Raw genomic sequence first — 22,602 nt, 5'->3', positions numbered from 1 at the left:
AAACTTATTTAGCATCATTCGTTTTGTAAAATATTTTGCTTTCAAAATATTCCATTGATTTTTTGGTTTTTGTTCATATCCTCTTTGAGTTATAGTATATGGGCTGGCCTCCGACTTGCGTACCAAATGAGACGCTTTGAGATTCAGACGACAAGTTGACGAAAATGTAACCATGTTTGCACTAACTATTGAATACTGAAATACTATTCGGAATGTCAAGGTTGACCTCCCACTTTTATAACGCCTTGAGTAAAAGTCAGAAAGCATAACTTCGATAAAAAAGGAGCGGGTGATACTAAAGGGGCATTCAAAACTCACCAGATTAAGAGAAACTAGCAACGCCATGACAAAAAAAAATAAACAGCTGCGCCATGAGCGCATGATACGCCCGTCGTCTCGTGGGTGAATTTTTATGCAATAATCATAAATAGTTTCTGACATACGGCGCGACATGCGAAACCCCCCTTTTTTTTTACAAAAAACTCAATATCTCTAAAATAAAATTTTGAATCAAAACCAAAAAGTATACAGATCTTTAGATTAATATAACTAAGAAGTGTGTAAAATTTTAAGCAATAATCATAAATCGTTTGTGGGATACGGCGCGACATGTGAAAAACCCCTCCCCCCTTTTTTTTTACAAAATACTCAATAACTCAAAAATAAAATTTTGAATCATCACCAAAAAGTAAACAGATCTTAAGATTGATATAACTAAGAAGTGTGTAAAGTTTTAAGCAATAATCATAAATTATTTTTGAGAAACAGCGCGACATGTGAAAAAAAAAACACACACCTGTTTTAGTTACTAAGTCCCGTAACTCAAAAAGTTTTAATCTTTTTTTCACCAAAAAGTATACAGATCGTTTGACCATCATAAGAAACAACTATATTAAGTTTCATGAAATTTGGATAAGTCGGGCTCAAGTTACAGTGCGACATGTTTACGCCGGACAGACAGACGGACAGACGACATTTGTATACCATAATACGTCCCGTCGGGCGTATAAAAACAACACCGAAACCAATGAATAGAAAAACAAGTCCATATCAGTTGCTCCAGATAACACAACTTTCGATCCGTTAATGACATCCTCGTAAATTTTAAAGTGGTTTGACCTATTGATTGTAATGTATAGCTAATTAAAAGGAGGGCGTGATGGATTGGACAAGATTTGCACAATAATCTTATTTACAGACTTACGTGGGCTTTTTATAGTGGGCAAGGAGAACGACAGTGTTTCCGATTTGATGTTCAATTCAGCCCGAACGCATACCATGCTGTATTACAAAATTAATGCAAGTTTTTATTTTAACTTCTCCAAACATCTCATTTTAATGGCATTCACGTGAAATAAGACACACAAATTCGTTAATAAAATATTATTGTCAGGATCGATGTTTTAAAAATGCAAAAAAATAAATAACTTGCTTGCAACTGTCAATATTAGTCATAAGGGACAACAATATGTACGGAATGACAAACCCATTAATAAAATCTGAATTCACGATGTATTATTGTGACATGTGTCTTCGGTCACACAATTAATCTATGATGATGTGCATACATGATATAATAGTGCATATGATATATAGTACATATTTGAAGATGAGGAACTAACACGTAGGCTTCTCTTGTCTGTTTGGACTTGCTCTGGTTCGAAAAGTTCATAGTTCGAAAACCAGATCGGATCACTTTATCAATTTTATTTATTTATGATAAGTGATAATAATCTTAGTCACTGTATGCCAAGATCGAACTATCAAACTAATAGTATATTTATAACTTTACAACTGTATTTGACATTCAATCACATATTTGTTTTTTCTTCTATGTTGAAATTGAGTACTAGTAAATTATTAAATAGAAAAACTAGCATCTTATATAAAAATACCATTTTACATTACATTATTCTTTTAAATTCGTATTCGCTTACTCAATTAATAACAAAAACACTAATTTATATGTCTTTTTGTCCTTTACCATAATATTTTTCTTTCACATTTTCAAAGTCTGGTAGGACTTTGTATTCGAAATATTTGCGGACATACTTGACCATATTTACCATGTAATGGCCATATTTTTCAGGAACATGTTCTGGACCACCTTTTATGTACTGTGACATGTAATTAACACCAATATCACTTTCATATGCAGGTTCAAGGAAGAAAGGAACAGAATATCGGTCGATTCCTATATCTAACACACGATGTCGCGTGGCTTTAAAGCGACCATTCATCATCCGTGAAAAAAGGTCACCGATGTTCATGACGAAACTATTTTCACGTGGCGCTACCGGTATCCAATTTCCATCTGGACCAACAACTTCTAGTCCTTCATAATTGAAAAGACAAAGAAGTGTAAGAAAATTACTGTCAGAATGGTCGGGTGTTGTGAGAATCTTACCATCTTCGATACGCGCATTTTTCGGTGGCGGTCCGTCCCATGGCGGGTAGTGCATCATGCGGAAAGTACTGCACGGATTCTCCTGAAAAAGATGAATAAAAGCTGTTTCTTCCACGCCAAGTCCGTTTGCAGTGAGACGCAAAATTTCCATGGCTGCTGAATGCACTACTTCGTATTGAGCCTGCATAAATTCCTTGAATGGAAATGTTCCATCTTCTTCAGGCCACGGAGTGCGTTCATAGAACCAGTTTTCCGGATTTATGGATTTATTGTCTATAGAAACGTCACGTCCAAATTCAAAGCCTTCCTTTCTACTTGGTTCACCTTCGACAACTGGAAAGTACCCTCTATAAATATTTTTACTGTCCGGATTCCAGAAGTTTCGCATTATTTTTCGTTTCTTTTCTATTGGCTGGTTGAAGAACCACTTACAACACCGAAACATTTTCTCAAAATCGATCCCTTCTACATTATCGATATAAAGAAAACCAACATTTTCAAGTGCTTCGATTATCTGTTTCGATAGTTCATCTCGATTAGTTTTGGATTTCGATAAATCGATAATTGGAAGTTGAAAAGTTGACATCTTTGATGATAATCTGTAATAAAAAAAAATCTGAAATAAATTAGTTTCCACAGTATCAGCCGAAACTCAACCACGTATGCAATACACGATTTTCACATTGGGGATTTTCCTCATTTAGTTAAGACCGGTAAACATCAATATATAAGCTCATTGATGCATGTCGATTCCACATCTCTTTTTTTTTCGTGTTGTGCAGCTGCTATATTTGCGCCATAAGAGTCATGATTTATATCAAATTTGAATAATGAGGTTGAAGAAAACAATGAATTTGATTATTTTATCATGTCTTCTGAAGACAGAATACTACAAAGAATGTCAAGCCTTTAAAACAAAATTACTAAAATACATATGCCTGGCCTATATCTAAATTCGAATTTTCATTAATTGTCTTTGAGTGATGGCATCGTGACTGTAATATTGTGGTCAGTTTTTGTTTTCTTTGAACACTGTTATTTCAGCATTATGACTGCATACATCCCAAAACTTCAAAGCATATTAATCTTTATTGCTATGAACATATGATGAGAAAACCGTTCGGAATTTATAGCTTGGTATATGGTACAGACAAATCAGCGCGGTTTTAGTAATTTTTTTTGTTTTTAATAACCGTCTGGAATATTTCAGGAGGTTCATAATTCTATTTCAGGATATTCCATAGGCGGATCCAGGGGGGCCTGGGCCCCCCCCCCCCCCCCTTTGTTGAAAAAATTTGGTTGATTATATAGGGAATCACTGAAGCATGACTGGAGCGGGGCCCCCTTAGGTCAGTCAGTGCCCCCCCCCTTACAAAAAGTTCTGGATCCGCCACTGTATTCTGAAATATTTCAGCACCTCCACAAATCGATTCCATATTCGAAAGGTAGTGAAAAGTGTCACTCGTGAAATAATCCTAAAATTCTGAATAGTGTTTTTGTTACAAGTATACACTGAACATGGAAATTAGAAAATGCACCACTTTGAAAACGTTTTTAAAACTGAAGACCTCAAATAATTCGAAATAAATTACTAAAATTGAAATATTAAATGGTGTATCGATTAATTGCTGACTCTCTGATGCCGTGTCTGAACAAGGTGTGAAGAACAAGTTTTGGATGAGATAGCACTTTACATCAATATTTTTGATATCGCTGCTTTTGTTTCAAATTGCAGATATTGAAGCTCATATATTATCGGCCAATAAATTGTCCGTACCGATAACAATCTAATCTACCTTTATCTCGTTCATGACGTAGTCATATTAAATTGTACAATGCAATTTTTTTCTCAATTTTTTTTCTCTCTAAATTAATATTGATAGGACAGAATTTCCTATACTGATGGTAATCATCAAAATTGCGTTCCTTACCAAATTGAAGTTTGACAAGTCTCATAAGTAAAAAGAAAAATCTGTTAGATAATCTTATACATAGGCACTTGTCTCTGAAAAAAAGTATTAAGATGTATTATGTATTTTTTTTTCAGACAAGTGCCTGTCATCTTGTACTGTAAATCTCAAGTATCACCAATTACAACCTGAATAAAATCAGATATACACTTTAGTTCGCAACTGAATTTGTTATTCTTGCGATGGATCTCTTATAGAAATAATTCCGTTCGAAGACTTTTTGCAATCAAATTTACTTCCATGTTCTTCTAGGGTCTTGTGTAAACTCGGAGTGATTTGAATAAAGGGGGGTCGAACTTCCAGATTCATTTTTTAAGAAAATGATGTGCCCTAAAACGCCATCTTTTTAAAGTGACCTTCTTCAACCTAGTTCAAACGCATCTGTGTATTATTCAAGTCTTTACCAACTGGTTGTGACTGTATATAGCAGTCAATGATGAGGCAAAAATAAGGTGAACATAAAGTTGACTTTTCGGATAGGCCTTTCATGTGTGTATAATATAAGGTGTTTTGGTTGTTTTACTAAAATTCTTTTGAGCATTTTGTCATGACAGATATGGGGGTGGGGGTGATAGAAATCAATAAACCCGTTTTATAACTCTTAATACAAGGACAAATAATTTATCACGAAGATTTGATAAATAAATAATGTTAGATTGCAAACACAAATAAAATCATGGCTTCATCATCGTTCTTATCGAAACTATTCTAGTGGGAAAATTCTTAAAAGAAGCTAACTGTTTGGCATTGCTTGCCTTTTAAAACAACGCCACTCATAAACAATAAAAGAGGGAGTTGTCTTTGTTTTTATATTAATTATTTACAGTAACAATTTCACACAATATTTATTGAAGGTCACTTTAGTGTGTATTACACAGAAAAAAAACAATGAATGACATTGAATTTAAAGGAAAAAATTTACCTCTATACAATGCGACTTGTATGTCCAAGGCCTCACACTGCAACTGTATAATAAAGTTATCAGTTATTGGGTTATATATATATATATATATACATATAAGTATACTCAGCAACAAAAGTTACACAACACGCGAGAGGTTACAAATATATACTATTTAAAAAAATAGGGAGCAACAATTGGAATTCCAGGTAAGAAAGAGGGTAGTGGGGTTTGGTATAAGGAATTACGTTGATTCATGTCCCGAAACATTTTTTTGTGAAAAAAAGACTGATTTTGTGCGAAATTTTAAAGTATAGTGTTACTGGACATTTCTGAAGCTTGGTGCTGTGATGTTCCCACACGGAAAAATCGGCAATTACCTCTTCTTTTTCAAAATAAAAGCAGCTTCTTGAAATTGATCGAAATATGACAGAAAGGTAGCTATTGTTTTATGTTAAAAAAACATTCTCCATGTTGATATCTTTAAGCTCAATCTACCATATCATGTGTACACGATAGGCCTATAAGACATTAAAGGGTCGGCATAAAGTCTGTATATAAATCATTATCAGATCAATTTAAGGTGTCATGAAGAATTCTTCTCGAATGTTTTTTGATTCGGTTGCTGTTTCAGTGACATATCCCAATTACCCATACTTTAACAGTAAATGAAATACAATGTATTTTTGCTTGACGAAGTATATGTAATTTTTGTAGAAAAGCGATGAGTACAAAAAAACATAGCTGAAAATATCGACTCCACAAGGGAATTTATTTTTACTAGTTTGTTTTTAATTACGGATATAGTGCTTACTTTTTGCTGTTAAGTATATTTATTTACTCCCATATATCATTGTATTCAAAGGCTGTTTAATTTTGTAACGGCGGAAACGGATAAGCCGTATAAAGATCATATTTAGTCCGATTACTTCTAATAGACTATGAATAAATTAACCCAAAATATGCAACCCAGTGGCGGATCCAGCCATTTATAAAAAGGGGGGTCCTAACCCAGGATAAAAAGGGGGGGTTCCAACTATATGTCCCCATTCAAATGCATTGATCGTCAAATCACTTTGTTGAAAACTGTTTGAGAAATCAGTGGCTTGCAACGCTCTTAGGGTCAATGCAGTAGTAGTAATAAAGGGATTTTTTTTTCGGAACAGGCACATAAAGAATGAGGCGGTATTTAAAAGCATATTTGTGAGCGCTCAACTCACCTTACATTGGACAGTGAAATCATGCTCGATTTTCATAACTTTTACAAAAGCTATTGAATTCTTTGATCAAATTTTCTAAAACTTGTATGGAATAGTTTTCGATTTTGAAATTATTTCAGTTTGTCTTTCCAGAGCTACTGGCGGGACTGTATCCATCGGTATCAGGTCCGTTCGCGCCCAATACACGTTCCCCCCCTAGGTCCATTCGCACCTAATTTTTATTCAAATTTAAGTTGAATTATTAGATATTTTTTATATGTATATACTCCAAAAAAATATATTTTCCTAAATAAAATTGGGGAATTATTATATGAAATTTTTTTTTTTTTAATCAATTTGATGATTAATTATTAAATGTTAATTATGTACAAATGTAAGATTTATTCAGCACCAAAAAAAACGTTGTGAGAATCTCACTTTATTTTTAAACAATGAAAACAAAAATTTATAGCTATACACTGACCAAAACATGATTAAGATTTATTCAACGCAAAAATAAACGTTGTCAGAATCTCACTTTATTTTGAAACAATGAAAATTTTGGTTCTAGCAATGCACTAACCAAAACATGATTAAGATTTATTCATCACAAAAAAAAAAAACGTCAGAATCTCATTTTGTTTTGAAACAATGAAAAAAAAATATTTACAGCAATACACTTACCAAAACTCGATTACAAAATTATTTAACACAAAACCAATAAAAAGGGTGCTAACGTGTAGGGTGCGAAAGGACTTTGGGTGCGAAAGGGTGGACCTTATATCCTATGGAGGCTTCTCAGATTCCGGAATAAAATCCGTTATGTATTTTATATTTATTTTTCTCGTATGAACTCTTCTGTAAAGAAGATAATGTTGTTCTTACTTCCGATTATGAACTTCTGTAGATAATGTGGATTATAAATAAACAACTGTAACAATTAAGCACAGACTTGCTATGAGGGGTGGAAGGAATAATGGGAACCTGGGAATCTATCTTCAGCTATACTATTGATCTGCAGTGGAAATCCATAACGCAGATACTGCTGTGCTGGGAATGAGGGGTGGGAAGCGGGAGGTAGGGGAGTCCGGGTATATTTTTGTGCTCTTTTATAATAATGTAATTTTATGCACTTTCTCTAAACTTCATCTTTTGGCTGACCACCCTAGTGGAGGGAAGTGAAAATTAAAGACCCCCCATTCCTATACCACCATGTGTAATGCTTGAAATAGTGTAAGGGAGCTACCATAATTTTGATTTTTGGAAAATGACGCTATCAGCGGCATGTTTCCGATACCATTGACCAGAACTAACGGAAGTTGATTATGCCTCCGCCTACCGCACTCGGTTTCATATTTACTATTTTACATACTATTACTAACTGGAATCTGCTTGTATTACGCTACACTCGAACAAAGTGTTGTAGTCGGACGGAAACCAGTTTACATACGTTATTTTATTTACCAAAAAGATATCTTGACCTGTCCATATGTTTTTTGTTATTAAATGGTATTTGGAGCTATCCCTTTGTTATATTTTTCATATTTATTCGAGCTTTCACTTTTACGCACATGTCTTACAATCGTAAACAATCGGTATGTATACATGATAAATAGATCCGTTTTGTTATGGTGTTGGACTTTTTACCCTCCAATGATCAGCAATCGCTAGACAAAATAGTTCTCCTAAATAATGTCAGCCTTTCATGCCATTTCTACTTTACAATCATTAAAAAAGTAATAACCGGAATCATTTTGATATCCATTGGATAGAAACGGGTCTTTATCCAGATTTACGAAGATTTTAATAATCGGATATTAGTAATACGGTTATACCCACGCGGTGCGTATGAATCTTTGTTTACAAAGTTATAGCAGCAGAGTCTGTAACTGTCTCATTATTAATTAACCACACTGTTATTGTACTTAATATGATGAAAACTGCATATGCAATATAAGATGTCAACTCGGCCAATACAGATTTTTTTCCGTATTGGCCGAGTTCTGATCCGGCCAAAACAGGATTTCGGAACGTCTCTAGTTTTTAGATCGTAAGTCAGGATAAACTCAAACTGAAAGTAAACAGTTGTTGGTACGACGCAGTTTTTATTTACTCACCATAAACAAGCTGAAACGTTCAGTTTGGCATATATTTTAGGTTAAAGACTGTCCCATTCATTTAAAAGGCATTTTGAAAGTAGACGATGGAATTATTTCAGGTTTGGGGAACGAGTAAATTACCACAAAGTTCATTTCTTGACGACCTCATAATTTCATCATGTCGATGGTACAAATCGATTTTTACTGTTCACTTTCGCTTCTCATGTTTTGTAAACGGTCTTTTATTTTTAAACCCGAACCAGGCATATGCATTTTGTAATGCGCAAATCTTCGTTCTTTGGTCAATTGCCTTATGGATAGTTGTATCAATTTCAACTCTTACATTATTTTTTTAAAAATATATTTGCATTACACATGCAATGGCAGTACCTTTCCAATTACTATTTATGTGTTGTGTCTAAATTAAAGTTGTAACACTTTATAGTGACTGGAAAGGGTAGATAAATTCATCAGATGAGAACAGGCTGAAGATACATGGAAACGGCACCAAATCATTAGATATTGCATCTTATAAAAAGAAACTGAGATTTGGATAGTTCCACTTCAAGGTAAAAATGTTTATCTCTTGTGAAATGGAATAAAAAAATATTGTAACACTGTAGTTAACTAATAAAGATACTATTACATGTATTTCTGTATTGGCCTTATTGTTGGTCCTCGGCATGCAGTACACCAAGACATGACCCAATAACAAGGACAATACAGAAATACTTACGCAATAATATTATAGAATGACAGTATGGTTCAATAGCGGGAATCAGCCCCTCAATTACTTTTTACATAAATATTAACTTCTGGCTTCAACTCCTTGTTCGTCTTGTCTGGAGATCTTGTTGTAGTTCCAGTTAGGCAAGCATTTTAGAGACGTATCCCGTCCATCCTCTCTTGACTTGTAATTTCTGGTGATAGATTTTGCCGCATGACGTATCCTTTCAAGCTTGTTTTTTTTTTTTTGTTACCGTGTAGGGGTCCCATACTATGGCTCCATATTAAATTGTAAGATCCATTCCTAAAGGTCTAGATCATTGTTCTAACCTGACACAAATTTCAATAACTGGAATGCTACCCAAGTTGAATATATGGTGACCTACTAGAACAGCATTATCACTATTGAAATTGTGTTTAATACCATGATTGTTCAATGTCATTAACTTAAATGGAGACAGACATTTGACCCGAAAGGTGGTGTGGGAGTGCAAAATCAAAAGCTAACTAACTATGATATATGGTTAAAGAATGAATATCAATTACATGGGTCAACATGGTCAAGGGCAGAGTTGTTATGAAATAACAATATGGCAGAGGAGTGGTTTCAAGTTTCATATAAAGCGACCTGACTGACATGAAATAAAAAATCAAAGGAGTATCCCTATTTGTCTAATCTTCAAGGTGAAATAAAACTAGTAAAACAATATTATACTATTGTCTAAATCTACAGAAATATTTCTTGCTTCAAGTAACATAAATAACTAGGTCACTAGTAACTTATTTAATGAGTACATGTATGTGGGGTATAAGAGCTTGATAACAACAGGCTCTTCATAATCATTTGGTTTGAAAAGGATACTAGTAGTCTATATTCTTGATTTAGAAAAATGTAATTGCAAGACAAAAATCACATTACTTAGAATACTTTAGATCATTCAGGTAGTCTTTATTTATATGTACAAAAGAACAGCCAGTAGTCATTGGATATTGTAGATCATTCAAATAGTCTTGACCTATTTATTAGTACAAAAGAACAGCCAGTAGTCATTGGATATTGTAGATCATTCTGGTAGTCTTGACCTATTTATTTATAGAAAAAAACAGCCAGTAGTCATTGGATACTGTAGATCATTCAGGTAGTCTTGACCTATACATTTGTACTAAAAAAACAGCCAGTTGTCATCTTCACATAACACACACATATACGAATATCAATTATATGCTTACGAGACATGTTGGAATGTTAAACTAATTACGGTATGTGAAAATCAAGACTTGCATAAAAAATATCACAATATTAGAGACCGTGGCGTCATTTTTCCTCAGAGCTTTCAGCTCTTTGATTTATGGGGGGGCTAGGATGAAAAATTTGTCCTGCCTTTATTTTTAGTTGTAATCTCTGTCCTGCCTTTTTATTTTTCACTCTATTCGGTCCTGCCTTTTTTTTTTTTTAGTTTATCCTGACTTTTTTTTTACTTGAATTGTCATCCTGCCTTTTTTTTTGGCAAAGTGTCTCATCCTTTTTTACTCAAAACTCCTGTCCTGCCTATTTTTATCAAATTTCATCCTAGCCCCCCCCCCCCCCAAAAAAAAATCAAATGGTAGCTCCCTAATTGCATACTTCAAAAAAAAAAGAGGGAACCATGTGAAGTAAAGGTTCAAATATCAATATGTTTTAATGAGGGTGGCGAGAGGGGTACATACATGTGACATATGTATGCTGTAATTTTTTTCTATTCACTATAAAATAATCATTTCACTATCCTTTGTTTCTGTTATCAATACTATGTCTTGACCTTATACTAATTTTTTTATAGTTATCTTGTATTCTGTTAAGGATGTTTGCTTCTCTGTTTTAAAATAACAAGCTTTTTAAAAGACTGTTTTAAATTGATAGATAAAGAAAGAAACTAGAAAAGCAGAAAAAAATATCAAATTATTGGGAAAAAAAAGTAGGGGTTAGTGGGCAAAATTTTAAAATGGTACAGCATGGATAAAACCAAAGGATTCCGAATATCTGGCAAAGACTCAAAATCAAACGAACATCCTTAAACCTATTAACACCCTTGTAATGAATGATAATACACAGGGCGGATCCAGGGTATCAGATCATTACGGCCCCAAACTGATCCGGCCCAAGTCGATTGAATTCATATATATCTTTATTCCTTATGAATTTTTTTTTTAGGGGGCCGGGTTGACTTTAAATATGGGGCAGGATTGACATGAAAGCGGATCCAGCCATATTAAAAAGGGGGTTCCAGCACAGGATAAAAAGGGGGCTCCAACCATAAGTCGCCATACAATAGCATTAGTCTTTGAAAAAAAAATTCGTAAGGGTTCCACAGAACCCAGTGTCTCGTCTACTTTTGCTGTTAGTGGCAGGCTCAACAAAAATGGGGAAAAAATTATTAAAAATTTTCCTCTAGATACTATCTTTTGATTGTAAGAAGTTCTGTTCAAGTTTGGTAAAAATCCAAGAAGGTTTATGAAGCTAATAAATGTTTTAAAAACTTTAACTGCAGACTGTATGTAATGTTAACTGGAATAAAACTAAGTCCATTTATAAGTAATATTCGGAAAAACAGGAAATAAATTTTTACAAAATTTCCTTCTAGATACTAGCTTTTGATCATAAACAAGCTTCTGTCCAAGTGTGGTACAAATCCAGGATAGTTAAGAAAGTTATTAAAATTTTGAAAGCTTTAACCACGGAGTGAATGTAATGTTAACTGACAGAAAAACTAAGTCCATTTATAAGTAAAATGCGGATAAACAGGATTTTTTTTTTACAAAATTTACTTCTGGATACTATCTTATGATCATAAACAAGCTTCTGTCCAAGTTTGGTTGAAATGCAGGACAGTTTAAGAAAGTTATTTAAATTTCAAAAACTTTAACCACAGAGTGAATATTTGATGACGCCGATGGAATGTAGGATCGCTATGTCTCGCTTTTGCGACAAAAGTCGCAGGCTCGACAAAAACCCAGACCCCCCCTTTTTTGATCTGCTACAGATATACAACAAACCAGAGTATATTTTAAAGAAATTCAGTATTGATTATATTTTAATACTGTACAATATCATAACATGTAAATGTAACAATATGAAAGAAACAATAGAAAATTCCATATATCATGTATATGATCATCATCATTTATAATTTTGAACTTTGTGGTTAATAAAAATGAATGGTCTCATCATCATGATCATGCTCGTTAATCCTTCAACAGAAAAAAAATCCATACCTTTGTGTCCTGTCTCACCTTCTTTCACAGCCTTAAATATCATTATGTATGGATGAAGTTAACAATACCGGATTGTTACTTTTTCTTGATATTCTTTAGAGTACACAATCCTTTATACTTTCTTTGATTTAAATCCATTTGTGTTTTACAACAAAATTAATAGCACATACGTCTACATGCAGATACTGACACACATAAAGAAAGGGACAAATATATGTAGAACTAGATATTATTGAGATGGGAGCCATCTCTGTATGCCCAGCTGTGAATAATGTGTGGTACCATAGGACATGGGGTTGTCAACTAAAACCAAAGTTTTTGACCTTTGACCTAGGAAGTTGTACATACATTATGACACACCCTCTTGTGTTGGTTAATATACATGTCGAGTATAAACTTTGAAATCATAACGGTTCTCTAGATATAGAGCGGACACAATTTGTTACGGACATACAGACTGATCACTATATGGCGTCTGCCATTCGGCGGGGCCCTAATTAGGAAAACAGTACATGTACTAAACATTTAATTTTTAACTATACCTCCACTATCATGACTGAAGAAAGGTGGGTTACTATTTCACCTGTGTATATCAGTCCCCCACATTTTTTTTAAAACAAAATTTACATCTTTTTAACAAGCTTCAACCAGGTTGGTTCTGTGTGAAAAATGTAAAAACAAAGACAAAAGACACAATTTTTATATTTACTTTATTTTAAAACAAAGACAAACTCCCTGCGACCTTCCTGATGCCAGTAATTTCGATATGACCTATGGATTTAAATTTAAAAGAATAGACAAGACAAAATTGTTGTGCTGATATTAAGAGTAATTATATATGTATATATATATCTAATAAAAACTGTAAATACGATCTTCTCATTTCATTTTTAGGCCTAGACTGTTAATAAAGAAAAATCTTAATATACAATTCAAATTCAATCTAAAATGGTCATCAGGAAAGTTTCGACCCATTCATACATGTATGCATTTGCGTATTCAATTGATGAAATATTCTTCAAATGAATACATGTATGGTAGAACATAAATGCTTCTTAACAAGATTTATAAATTAAGAACCGTGAAAAGATAAGTCTTTGTCAATTTCTTTTGCCTCATCAGTGCCTCTTATTTAGATCTATCCTGTTTATTGACAATGGATGAAAGAGTTGAATTCAGAACCTTACTACACATATGATGATTTTTACTTTCCTGCAGTGAAATTCCTTTTTCAAAGTACTATTATACATGTACATTATACTGGTATATATGTAATCAGCATGCTACAGAATATCTGTTTTGGCAATGAATACAGACATGACAGATATGATTTCTTAACCATTTCACTTTCAGTATTTATGGGAGTTCCTTATGTCAAAGCTTAGGAATCTGTTTTTTTTTTAATTCCTAAATGTAACTTAATATAATGTAGAACAGTAAAGGCCAACAAATCCTTAACTGTGCCAGTCTCTAATCTAGACATATTGCAATCAATGTACCTAATAAAAAGATGATTCATAATGTTATGCAGCACTAAATGTAGTACAAAGTTCCTGTCTCGGTCTCCCATTTCCAGATTTTACAATCAAACAATCTGCAAATGGGAACACAATGATTCTTCAGTCAGGGAATAGGAACTTTAAATATGTAGAAAATATTAAATACACAGATTGATTTTTTTAATTTTTGGTGTTTTAACGCCAATTTTAAGCACCGCTTTTGGGCTATTTCGTGGCGGCCTGTTTTTATTGGTAGAGGAAGCCGGAGAAAACCGCCCCTTCGATAGGAAAACTGACAATCCTAGTCAATTAAGATTGGAGTCGAGTGCACCCACACGAGTGGGGTTCAAACTCACAACCTCAGTGTTGACTGGTAAGTAATTACAGTAGTAACTACTTAGACCACTCGGCCACCAAAGGCCCCTTAAATATACAGTAAAGAAGAGATAATTACATACACAGTCTTCCAAATATAAAAAATAAAATCATAATTTATAATGTATAAACAATTAAAAAGCATCTGCACCCATAATTCATGTAAATATAATATTGCACTTGACACCAGGATAAAACATACAAACAATATGAGCAATCCAGCACAAAACGTTATCCGGTATCAAGGGTGCTGGCAGTTGCTTACATGTATTTCTATGTTCAATCAGAACTATACAATATGAAAGTCGAAAAAAGAAAGAATAAATATAAACATAGCTTCATTTACTTAACAACAGACAATTAAAAAGTGCAACCATTTCTTACAATATCTACACACACTTAACAATTATTCACTTTCACCATGCATCTATTTGAATAAAATTAAAGTACTGATATTGCATTATCTATAAACAATATTGTTCTACTGTACTTCCACTTGCCACCATGGGCAACATAATCAAACATAGAATCATTATAAACAATACAACACAAAACGTTATCCCGTACCAGGGGTGCTGTTAGTTGCTTATGTGTATTTCTCTATATTCAATCAAAAAGAGACATGATTAAAGTGGAAATAAAGAAGAAATAACATACTAATTTTCCATGTTTACTGGAATACAGACATATTAATTTAAAAACTATACAATCATTTCATACAACAACTACACACTTGACAATTATTCACAACTACACAACAGGCATATATCTGCATAATGTACAAATTTTACATTATCTATTAATATATATTGTTCTACTGTACTTCCACTTGCCACCATGGGCAACATGATCAAAATATAATCAATATAAACAATACAGCTCAAACGTTATCCCGTACCAGGGGTGCTGTTAGTTGCTTATGTGTGTTTCTCTATATTCAATCAGAAAGAGACATGATTAAAGTGGAAATAAAGAAGAAATAACATACTCATTTTCCATGTTTACTGGAATACAGACATATTAATTTAAAAACTATACAATCATTTCATACAACAACTACACACTTGACAATTATTCACAACTACACAACAGGCATATGCATAATGTACAAATTTTACATTATCTATTAATATATATATTGTTCTACAGCACAAAACGTTATCCTGGTGTTGCAATTTCAAGCATTTTCATTATCTGTATAAAAACTGTCACTTTATTTTTTCATCCTCATGTGAAAATTGCAAAGGTTAACCATATGTGAAAATAAATGGGTTTACAATATGTTATTGTATTAAGTTCATTGTTTTTTCCAGAATTTGTAAGTGTTTTATGAACACCATATTTGAATATGTCTGAGAATAAGCTTATCTTATTTTAATACCATTAATGTAGACAAGGCATAATTATAATCATCTTCATTAAGTGCCCTAGCAATAGGTCTTAGAAGTGGAAGAACATTGGTCTTCTCTGTGTGCAGTCCATTATGAGGAAAAAGAGACATAGAATTATACTTATTTTGACTAAACAATTTTTATATTATTTCCTGTTTGTATCCAATCTGAACTTAGCATACAGTAACATAAAAAAGATTAACATCTTTAAAGACAATATAGATATAATAATTTGTTACACCTACTGTCCTTATCTTGTTCCACATGATCTCGCTACAGACGAAGATGGAATTTGTCTTCAGGGCGCTCATTTTTCCATTCCTTTAGCAAATCTACAACTACTTCCTAAAACAAATTAAGGTAGTTGTTGATAGACAAATGAATATAATATCAGTCTGATAGGCTTGATTATGATAGTTGCTGATATACAACAAGATATAATGTCAATCTGAGAGGCTGGATTATGATTGTTGTTGATAGACAACAAGATATAATGTCAATCTGAGAGGTTGAATTTTGATTGTTGTTGATAGACAACACAATATGATGTGAATCTGAGAGGCTGGTTTATGATAGTTGCTGATATACAACAAGATATAATGTCAATCTGAGAGGCTGGATAATGGTTGTTGTTGATAAACAACAAGATATTATGTCAATCTGAGAGGCTGGATTATGGTTGTTGTTGATAGACAACAAGAAATCATGTCAATCTGAGAGGCTGGATTATGGTTATTGTTGATAGACAATTCAATTTGATGTCAATCTGATAGGCTTGATTATGGGTGTTGTTGAAAGACAACACAATAAGATGTCAATCTGAGAGGATGGATTAAAGTTGTAGTTGATAGACAACAAGAAATAATGTCAATCTGAAATGCTGGATTAAGGTCGTTGTTGATAGACAACAAGATATAATGTCAATCTGAGAGGCTGGATTATGATTGTTGTCCAAAGACAAGAAATAATGTCAATCTGAGAGGCTGGATTATGGTTGTTGTCGATAGACAACAAGAAATAATGTCAATCTGAGAGGCTGGATTATGGTTGTTGATAGACTAGAAGAAATAATGTCAATCTGAGAGGCTGGATTATGGTTGTTGTTGATAGACTAGAAGAAATAATGTCAATCTGAGAGGCTGGATTATGGTTTTTGTTGATAGACAACACAATATAATGTCAATCTGAGAGGCTGGATTATGGTTGTTGTTGATAGACAACACAATATAATGTCAATCTGAGAGGCTGGATTATGGTTGTTGTTGATAGACAAGAAGAAATAATGTCAATCTGAGAGACTGGATTATGGTTGTTGTCGATAGACAACAAGAAATAATGTCAATCTGAGAGACTGGATTATGGTTGTTGTTGATAGACAACACAATATAATGTCAATCTGAAAGGCTGGATTATGGTTGTTGTTGGAAGACAACTTAATTTGATGTCAATCTGAGAGGCTGGATTATGGTTGTTGTTGATAGACAACACAATATAATGTCAATCAAAGAGGCTGGATTATGATAGTTGCTGATATACAACAAGATAGGTGTTTTAACACCACTTTTAAGCACAGCTTTTGGGCTATTTTCGTGGAGGCCAGTTTTTATTGGTGGAGGAAGCTGGAGTGCCCGGAGAAAACCACCGACCTTTATACAACAAGATATAATGTCAATCTGAGAGGCTGGATTATGATTGTTGTTGATAGACAACAAGATATAATGTCAATCTGAGAGGTTGAATTTTGATTGTTGTTGATAGACAACACAATATGATGTGAATCTGAGAGGCTGGATTATGGTTGTTGTTGATAGACAACACACTATGATGTCAATCTGAAAGGCTGGTTTATGATAGTTGCTGATATACAACAAGATATAATGTCAACCTGATCAATTTCCTTGTTTCTTTGTTTCTTTACTGCAAGGGCAATGTGGTTCTGGATATCTACATTTGATGGCCAAAATCTCTTATTTATGATGGCGGGAATATCCTGTCCTTGGAAAAGTGTTGTCTTCGTGTATACTTCTAGTAGTACTCTCATCTGTGGTACACTGGTGATGTTTTCTTCCCATACCATTTTCCTGATGTATTCCTTCAATCTGTCATCTATTCCAGGTATTAAGCTTGCTGACTACAACAACAGATATATTGTTTCAATTCCAATTGTAAATTTTAAAATAAGAATAAGTTGGTTACTGGAGACACAGTTTTCTCCAATCTTTAGAAAATATCAGTAAGCATAAATTTGTTCAGTTGACCATTATACAGTCAAAGAATAAACAGAAAATATTGTTTTAATATTTGGAAGTAAATCACATTGCTTACCCTTGAAAGCAAAAATTACGAACAATAACTATTCTGGTAAATAGTGAAAGACTTCAAAATATGAATTATTTCAAAACTATAAATTTTCTCTTCATGCAGTCTTGTCTAATTTTTTTCTAATATGTTGTCTAATATTCATTTATCTGGTGTATCTTCAAAGTTCTACTTTTACATTTTAAGTAATACAAGTAAAACTAGTACATTTATTAAGTTTACAGTCTACAAAAAAAGCATTAATATTTTTTTTTACATAATCATGGTGAAATTGGCATATGGCCTTAATCATACTGATTTGTACCTCTCCTCTTAGATGGTTTTGGTGTTCAGTTGGGCCTGGAAATCAAATCTTTCTCATATGTCATACTTATTCCAGTGGTCTAAATGTAAAACAATTATTCATTTATGAAAATCAGAGAAATTAACTTTGCTTTGTAGACATAGTATTACTGTTTTTAATGAAAGCAGGTATAGTTTGAAAAATCTATGTTAGATTACATAAATATCTAAATATATTTAAAACCATATAAACTGAACTTTTTTTTTGCCATTAATGTTTGTTTTTGTTTTTAATAGCCTAAAATATGTTTTAAAAAACCCTAATTACAGTGGATTTCATATTTTCCAAGTCCATAGAATTGAGGTACTGACTACTGTTAAAATCAAATCAACATTTATCTTTTAGAGTACAATAATTTCAGTATGTAATTAAACAGTTCACAAATTAAAGAAGCTTGACATTGATATTGTCATGCAGATAAAATGAACTCACCATTACTATAACATGTGTCTGTCAGAACTTCTTCATAGGTAAAAAATCAAAGAAACATGCAAATAAAAAGTAAACTCAAATAAAAACAAACAAGCAATATATATATGCTGAAAGAAAAAAACAAGTAAATTAAAGAAAAACTAATGGATCAAAATTGTCAACATGAATCATGATTGTTTCTCTGCAGGTTTTCAATTCAAGCAATTTAAACTATCATGATTATAAGACAATCAAATCTGTCAAAATAAATGAGTGTTTCACTTAAAGCTGACCTTTCTTAAATTCAACTGCGAGAAAAACCATGTCAAGTAATTTAAAGAACAAGAAATATCAACTTTTTAAAGAAACAATTCACAAAAAAAAATTTCAGTGAAATTGTAGAGGCAATTAGTGTATTCTATTTACAGGAAGAAGACTCGTGTTTATACAGTCTTCACACTCAACCACAGGCCCACCAGCCCAGGCTTGTAAAAATGTCTTCGGGCCTGTAAAAATCATCTCTACAGGCCAATAGAATCTAACTAAAATTTTCGTATAATTCAGCTTTAGGCCTGTAGCTTCAAAAGTTTATCATGAAGACTGTTTATATACTATAATTTACATTGTATGATTTTCTAATAATACAGCTTATTCCAAGTCTATATATACAAATGTATTGCTGTTAAGAATTGATGAGTATCACAAATCACTGACTTTAATATAACACTTTCACAAAAATAAACTGAAGAAAAAAGAACATCAAACAAGGATATCAACCATATTATACATACCTTGTAGTCAGGAAATCTAACAATATGCCTTATCCTCAATTTAACTCCACAGTTCTTCTTTTTAGTTGGTTGAATTTGTCTCCTCTGTCTACTGAAGTCATGGTCCTCCTGTGATAAATTTGTAACATAGTTATGTATATATAAATATAATTTGTTTTGCATGCACACGTATAAAAATTGCGGTTTTTATCCAACGCAATCATAGGTTTGAACGTTATTTTCAATTTAGACTCGTATATATATATATATATTTTGTTTTTATTATACATGATTTAAAAAAAACACAACAAATATGGTCAGGGTACAAACAAGGATTTTTTGAGTCATTTAAAAAGTGTAATTTAACAGGAACTTTGTATTACTTGCATGCTTTCAAAAATCTTTTTTAGTGAACAAATGAGATAAAATGCTAATAACAAAACAGTACCAGTTTCTTGTTTACTAGTAAATAAACTTCATTCCTAAAAGTAAAAAACAATGAACACTTATAATGGCAATTACGAAATGATAATCAGTAAATTGTAGTAAACAAGCTCAGGTGATGTATTTTCAAATTCCCTCAAATTACCATCTCTTATTCATTTGCTAGTTGAGAGATCTCATCTTGATACAGATACTAGCTGTAATCAAATAATCTGTTATCAAATTGAAAAGAAATATGATGGATGTACCGTTTGTACTGAGGAGACTGCATTTCCTCATTATGTAGGCCATGTCCATCATTATGCCGAGCAATTATTTCAATAAATTTCAAACATATATGACTTGAAATACAGGTATAATTAAATCATAGACTGTGTTCACTTTTACACGTTACACCTCATCACATTAAAAACCTGTGTCATGATACACTGTACTGTACAAGTAAGTTATTGAAAAGATAAAAAATATAGTTAACATTTCTTTGTCTCATTTTTTCTTTTCATCTTTCGATTCTTGTCTCTATCTAACCCTTGGTGACACTCCAACAACTTCTTTCCAACAACAATAAAGGGTACACCAGTAGATGGTATAATAGGCACTGCATCTGGCTGGGGATCCTTGAACCAGATCTTTTTCATCATGTTCATAACAGCAGAAAAATCTGTCAAAATACAACAAGTCTGCAATATTAATATATCTAAAAGTAATATTGTTTTAAAGTACATTATTAACATAAGAAATGTGGTATGATTGCCAATGAGACATGTACATATTTTTTAGGCTTATAATACTTTTTATTTGTTCTTGTTTACCTTGTTCATTCAAAATATGTCTATAGTATATACATTGGTGGTCTTGATTTGTCTTGTACATTTAGGTTGGTTTGTTGTCTCCTTCTTCGACACATTCCCTGTTTCCATTCTTTATTATAATGTTCGAGTACGAGTAAAAGGTGCCAGTTTTTAAAAGAGGTCTGAAAGCACTCTAGGGGCGGAGACTACGCATGCGACATCTTTGCCACATTCATAATAGTCAGTCCTATATTTTACTCCATTTTTTAACATGGTCATGGTGTAATATTGAGTACACTATACACAGTACACTGATAATAAACTGTTTAAGGTTTCTAAATTTTAATGCTCCTTGTTTAAGTTCAATTTACAGTTGCGGAGACTGATTTATGGGAAGGGGGTATTATACATGTAATATATATGGAATCACTGAAGCATGACTGAAGATTGAAGGGCCCCCTCTTTAGGTTTTTATGGCTATTCAGTCAATGCTCCACACCTTCTGGATCTGCCATTGAGCAGCTTTTACAATATATTAATAAAGATAATAGATTCTGACTGATGTAATTTCAGCTCCGGCATGAATTTTTGTTGACAAGTTGTATAATTTTATAAAAACGTACGTGTATACAGAGACATATAATACAATTGTATTATATGTCTCTGGTGTATATAATATACAAATCCTTCATATATAGGAAAGCACTGTCTGTCCAACATTTCAGTATGTACTTTTATTATGTATTTATGTATTTATAAATCTTTTCATATGTTTGATTAATTTTGATTCCTGAAACTTATGAGCCATACAAGTTATGTCTTATGACCCGTATCATTACCTGTTCCCTCTAATCCAAAATATTTGTCTTTTTTCACTACTCTAAACTTTGAGTTTGTATCAATTTCATATTCTCTTATGGCCAGTTGTATTTCAGAGAACGATTTCAATGAAATTTCTGTCATCTTTTTACGTATAAATTAGTTAACTTGTGTGTAATGTTCTCTGGCATTCATAATTGCTTCTTTATTTCCCGCTTTGAATAACATTAATTCTAAAACGAAAATAAAATTCGGTATCATTTCCGGAATCTGAGAAGCCTCCATAGGATATAAGGAAAGTTCAAAGGGGGGGGGGCGAACGTGTTTTTGGGCGAAAGGACCCGGATTCGTATCCATCAGAGCATGGAAGTAAAATGAGTCAATATAATACTTCCATGATCACAGTAATGCATTTTTTCCACATATCGTCTGAGACTATTATACTAATTAGTTAGTATAATAGTCCCAGATATCGTGTACTAACTCGAGTATGGTTGGATCGATTTACTTACAGCCGATTTCAAGATAGACTCTACGTATCACTAGCCTAGGGTAGTATGAATATTCATCAAGTGAATTTTATGAAGCAACAACAAATGGAAGTGTTTAACGACCTTGACTGGATATACATCCCTCGTATGAAGCAACGCGGGATACGAGATAACGTCATTGGCGCGATTATCTAATTTCAGAGAGAACTATCAGCAAGCGGAAAACAAAAATATGTTCAGAAGTTCTTAGATATTTCCCATGATGTAGGGCATATATCACTGGAACCATTAAAGGATTTGTATAGTGATACACTATACAAAACCTTGCTGGAACAGAGACTTTACCAAAATAAGTATTTTGAATACTGAATCAGCTTTAGATATTGTACAGACAC

At 32.9% G+C, this 22,602-nt stretch overlaps 1 protein-coding gene across 2 annotated transcripts; it reads right to left on the bottom strand.

Annotated features, from left to right (window-relative positions):
- Positions 1-1,368: 1,368 nt before the first annotated feature.
- On the bottom strand, positions 1,369-22,321 carry LOC127720347 (uncharacterized). 2 transcript variants are annotated; one of them, XM_052226931.1, is made up of 3 exons: positions 22,229-22,321; positions 5,300-5,342; positions 1,369-3,006 (listed from the first exon to the last, which is right to left on the bottom strand). In XM_052226931.1, exon 3 carries the CDS (start codon positions 2,991-2,993, stop codon positions 1,962-1,964), a length of 1,032 nt encoding a protein of 343 aa, XP_052082891.1. In that variant the 5' UTR covers positions 2,994-3,006; positions 5,300-5,342; positions 22,229-22,321; the 3' UTR covers positions 1,369-1,961. The 2 variants fall into 2 exon arrangements, with proteins under 2 accessions (XP_052082891.1, XP_052082898.1); XM_052226938.1 differs by lacking the exon at positions 5,300-5,342.
- Between the last annotated feature and the right edge of the window lie 281 nt (positions 22,322-22,602).

Source organism: Mytilus californianus, unplaced genomic scaffold (assembly GCF_021869535.1).
Source record: "Mytilus californianus isolate M0D057914Y unplaced genomic scaffold, xbMytCali1.0.p SCAF_1, whole genome shotgun sequence".
Lineage (NCBI taxonomy): Eukaryota > Metazoa > Mollusca > Bivalvia > Mytilida > Mytilidae > Mytilus > Mytilus californianus.
Note: the sequence above shows the minus strand (reverse complement) of the source record. Positions and strands in the feature narration are given on the sequence as shown.

Excerpts from the sequence above, each read along its gene's own strand:
- LOC127720347 (XM_052226931.1), bottom strand. The coding sequence starts at position 2,993 with ATGTCAACTTTTCAACTTCCAATTATCGATTTATCGAAATCCAAAACT.